This window comes from Nematolebias whitei, chromosome 22 (assembly GCF_014905685.2).
Source record: "Nematolebias whitei isolate Nwh7 chromosome 22, NemWhi1, whole genome shotgun sequence".
Lineage (NCBI taxonomy): Eukaryota > Metazoa > Chordata > Actinopteri > Cyprinodontiformes > Rivulidae > Nematolebias > Nematolebias whitei.
The window spans coordinates 12,887,953-12,893,315 of NC_056519.1; the positions used below are offsets into that span (position 1 = coordinate 12,887,953).

The following is a 5,363-nucleotide window of genomic DNA, read 5'->3' on the forward strand; positions in this document are numbered from 1 at the left end:
TTCAAGGCTGAAAACAAAGGAATAAAACCTTGAGAGCAAAATGAGGAGTGAGACGGAATGCAAATGCTTTGATGATCAAGGGCATCACTTGTCAAAAGAAGGCCATAAAAACAGATATTATGCACCTCCGTTCCTCATTTATCTCTTTAGTGATCTGTCTCTTCTCTTTTCAAAGGCTCCATTTTATTCTCCCCTCCATAACTGTTTCTAAAAGTCTGTTTCTCAGCTGTTGAATTTCCTTAATGGTTGCACATAAAACTCGAAAGCAGAAGAGCAGAAGCTCCCTAAGTGTTCATTAACGCCTCGTTAGCATTGAAAATGAACACAACAAAATGGGAATGACTAAAACATGGGTGGCAGAACCCAAACTAATGAGGTAAAACTATTATTCCTTGTATTTTTACTGAGTCATTTAAAAATTATTTTGTTAATTTTTACTTCGTATGACAGAAAAATGTACATATTTTACCAAGATGCATTTGAAAATCTAATTAAGCCTATTTCTGGCTGTCTCACGAAAAAATATTTTAAAACGGCCTTAACATTTTCCTAACTTTTTTTTTACTTCTCCAACACCAATGTCAGTCTTTTGATTGGTTTAAAAGGGCCACCTTTATTATTCTTGAGTATCTTTGTGCTCTCTTAGAGCAGTAGGGGTCTGTGCTGTTGAATGACCAGCACCTGTCCTTGGCCAAGGTGGGTAGTTTATTCTAATAAGGAATGCTTCTCTTTCCACCAAGGAGAAAATGTAGCACTGCGACAGTTAAGCCATGGTCCTCTCTGTCATTATTTACACAAATCCTGTAAATCGCTGAACAATTTTTATTTTTGTGTCTTAATCAGAATAAGTGTTTGCTAAATAAAATAAAATAAAAATATTAATTAATATTATAATGGGCAGCACGGTGGCACAACTGGTAGAGCTGCTGCCTCTCAGAGAGCAGGTCCCTGGTTCAAACCCCGGTCCAGGGGCCTTTCTGGGTGGAGTTTGCATGTTCTCTCCGTGCATGCGTGGGTTTTCTCCGGGTACTCCGGTTTCCTCCCACAGACCAAAAACATGCATGTTAGGCTGATTGGTAACTCTAAATTGCCCCTAGGTGTGAGTGAGAGAGTGAATGGTTGTTTGTCTTGTTTGTCTCTATGTGGCCCTGTGATGGACTTGCGACCCGTCCAGGGTGTACCTCGCCCTTCGCACAGTGATTGCTGGACATGGGCACCAGCGACCCCCGTGACCCAAAATGGAATAAACGGGTAAAGAAAATGGATGGATGGATGGATTAATATTATAATATTGTAAGATGTTAAACTCAGAGTATGCTTGTAATGATTTTCCTCTACTACATCAAATTTTAGCTCAATATCTGTAAAACTGACTACTAGCTAGTGTGGCTAATGCTGATTAGCTGTTTTGACCGTCTTGAATTGGGTTGACTCCAAAAGTCAATCAGTTTAGATCTATCCATTCATTTATTGTATTTTACCCACTTCTTTTCTGGTCATGGGGGGGTCACTGGTGCCCATATCCAGCAGTCAGTGTGAGAGGCAGCGGACACCCATATAGAGACAAATGAGACAAACGACCATTCATTCTCTCACTCACCCCTAGGGATAATTTGGAGTTACCAGTCAGCCTAACATGCATGTTTTTGGTTTGTGGGAGAAAATCAGAGTACCCAGAGAAAATCCATGCATGCACAGAGAAAACATGCAAGCTCCACCGTGCTGTGACCTGAAAAGGAAGAGGCAGGTAAAAGAAGCTTTGGCTGGCTGGGGTTTGAAAGGACAGGAAGGAGAAATCAATAAACAGACTGACAGGTCCAGGTGTGGGACGGAGATTTATCTTCCAACAAGACAATGATCCAAAACATAAAGCCAAATCTACAATGGAATGGTTCACAAATAAACGTATCCAGGTGTTGGAATGGCCAAGTCAAAGTCCAGACCTGAATCCAATCGAGAATCTGTGGAAAGAGCTGAAGACTGCTGTTCACAAACGCTCTCCATCCAGCCTCACTGAGCTCGAGCTGTTTTGCAGGAAAGAATGGGCAAGAATTTCAGTCTCTCCATGTTCAAAACTGATAGAGACATACCCCAAGAGACTTGCAGCTGGAACTGCAGCAAAAGGCGGTGCTACAAAGTATTAACGCAAGGGGGCCGAGTAATATTGCACGCCCCACTTTTCAGTTTTTTATTTGTTAAAAAAAGTTTGACACATCCAATAAATTTCATTCCACTTCACGATTGTGTCCCACTTGTTGATTCTTCACAAAACATTAAAATTTTATATCTTTATGTTTGAAGCCTGAACTGTAGCAAAAGGTTGAAAAGTTCAAGGGGGCCGAATACTTTCGCAAGGCACTGTATCTTCTTCCAATGCTTGGGAGTCTCAAAAATATGTTCAGTGCTTTAGAATATATTTTTCTAACAATACAAGCAAGTGAACAGACACAGACTTGAGCAAAAACCTTATCGCTTCTTCACATTTGTCGACAAGTGATAATGAAACATTATTTGATTTTTATGACCACATAAGATTAAGTATTTGTTAAGGACAATAAAATAAAAATTTATATTTTTATAGCATACAAAAAGACTTGTAATGTGATTTTTAAAATATCCTAATTGGAAAATAATGAAAAATATTGTAATGGAAAGGATAAAAAGCTGAAATTTTCTTTATATATATATATATATATATATATATATATATATATATATATAATTCTACATTTGGTTCTTGGGGCACATTGTGCAGAAAACTATTTTAGTTTATACCTGCATGGGCTTCCTTTCTTTTTTTGTACTTTATTACAGTGTAACAGTAGAACATGCTTTTACTTTCCAATGTTTTTTTACCTTTTTTGCCCCAAAACAGCAAAGAAAGTGTGTCCTCCTCCTCAACACACTCTGAAGTTTTATCTTACCAATAAACTATTGTTTTCTTACTTCTTTGTGAATTTCTTGATACGTGCATCATCCTACTAAAATCCATACATATCAACAAACAGGCCAGTTATGTTCCTCAATCATATTTTTCAACATGCAAAACGCCACCTTGAATAATTTTGTAAAACCGTGATAAGCTGTACAAAGAATGTTTAATATTATTTTTTATGTGCAGTTTTTGTCAGCAGATGAAAGTGTTAGCTATTCAACAAACCTGTGTCCCTGCGTGCACCTGCTTTATCACCATGTTCCTCATGCTCTCTTTTAAATGGCTCCTTGAGGCATTTGCTCCTGATTAAAGACCTATTCGTTCTCCACACAACTCTTTCCTCTTGCCTGTCAGCAGTGTTTCATTAGAACACACTTGGCTGTTCATAGCCAGCACATGTTTTCCCTTTACTTTTGACTCTCAGCAGCAGCAGGGTGAGATCCTTGAAGTCCTTTTTAAGAAAATTGGGCTTGACAGCAACAGTGGTTAGTCTGGCTTTTGTGTTTTCTTTGTTGTCCGTGTGCCTTTGATTCTGCAATGGAAAAAAGGAAAAGCAAAGGCATATTAAAAGTGTCTGTTTTCTATTTCTCCACCTTGCCCCCCCCCCCCCCCCCCCCCCATCAAACTTTTCTTTACTTGCTATGGTAGCCCACCTTACTTTTTCACCCATAACCATTTGTAATGTTCTCTCCCTTTTCAGGCAGTACTATGAGATGCTGTACAACACTGCAGATGAGCTGCTGAACCTGGTGGTGGACCAGGGTGTTCGCTACACTGAGCTGGAGTACATCAACGCCCTGTCATTACTCCATCGCAGTCAGACAGGTGTCGGGGACCTGAGCACCCAGAACATCCGACTCCAGAGGCTGAAGGAGATCATCTGCGAGCAGGCCGCCATCAAACAGGCCACCAAGGACAAAAAGATCACAACAGTGTAGTGATCAGAAGCCAGAATAAATAAGTGTATATTTGCAAGAGTGAAGATGGAGAACAACTTTCTGAATGGGGAATAATAACAGACACATTTAAAACATCAGTTTTTGAAAAGTGTATGCCTTTTTTTGCCTGATGTGATGAAAGGCAGTAGTTGAGATCTGATTTAGCAATAACATTCTTCCCCTTTGAATATGGAGATTATATAAGAGCCTGTGCTGCACTGACTCATTCTAATTGGGAGATGAGGTGACAACCAACACAACTGCAAACTTTGCAAGTCTAGTTTCTATATCAGGTAACTTCTATTGTCAGTTTCCACTTTTCAAAAAGACATAACAAATGTGCCCTGCATGCCAGAACTCTAACAATCCTCAGCTCTCCTTAACAACGGCTCCAGTTAAAAAGGGAACGTCTAGGACAGTCACCTGAACTTGGGCCCCATCTCATCTCATTTTCCTATTATATCCAAACTGCTGCTCTCAATTACACCTCTATCTCTCCTCTTCTGCCAACCCCCATGGGCTCGCTGATTCTGTCTGCAATAACAGATGCCAGATTAGACTGTCTGAATGAGGCCACATCTTCCGCCTGCTGCCAATTTAGGCTGGTCCCAAAAGATTTCTCTTACTGAGACTAGTATTATATCTGTAGTTGCTAAAAATCTGTTTATCGGACTGCTTTTCTGAAAGTTTGTGTAGAAAACTTGGTGGCTGACATTGAGTTAATGGATTTATATTTATTAATTGGTCTAAGAAGTCGATAATAAAGATGTCTTGCTGACATTATTTGGATTCTTTATTAAATTGTTACATTTTAAGTTCAGCATATCAGTTTCCAAATTTGTCTCAAGAATTGGATGTTGCATCACAATACATTCATTGTTCTAACTTTCTACAGTGAAACAATGCAATTCCTATTGTGTTCAAGCCTTTTAAAGTGAACCCCTAACGTACCAAGACAAGAGGAGATCACAAATAACTCCCTCCCCTGCAGCCCTCCCTGTTTTTCGTTCATTAACTCCGCAGAGAAGTATTTAACGAGTGGAGGAGAGAGAAATGGGAGCCTGTCAATACAGCAGGCCCAGCACAGGTCTCCTTGAAGCCCACAGAGCAATCCATCATAATGACACATCGGCTGAAATCGATGGGAAAACAACAGTGGAGCTGCTCAATGGTTCGCCGCCTTCTCTAAAACGCGCACTTGGTGTAAAATCTAAAATGTGCCCATTCATCTCTTCACTTTGAAACTAGTTTTGCTAGCTTATAAATGGGGAAACTTTAAAATAATGTTAACCAACTGTGTCATTCAATTCTTTTTTTGTCACACTGCAAAAACATGGCACATGTATGTGTTGTACATTTAAGTCAGAACCATTTCTTCCGTTCATGCTTTTATTCATAAATTAAACAGGAAAAAATAATGTATTGGATTTATTTTTACTTTTTTCTCTTTTCTGCACCTTTGCGCATCTGTTTGAAAATGTTACTCATGT

At 39.3% G+C, this 5,363-nt stretch overlaps 1 protein-coding gene across 1 annotated transcript in view; it reads left to right on the top strand.

Annotated features, from left to right (window-relative positions):
• The window catches only part of exoc4 (exocyst complex component 4), a 125,411-nt gene extending 120,931 nt beyond the window's left edge, over positions 1-4,480 (top strand). The window contains exon 20 of the mRNA XM_037695632.1: positions 3,636-4,480. Coding sequence (XP_037551560.1) covers positions 3,636-3,873 — 238 coding nt within the window. The 3' untranslated portion in view covers positions 3,874-4,480. The remainder of the gene's footprint in view (positions 1-3,635) is intronic.
• Positions 4,481-5,363: the final 883 nt, after the last annotated feature.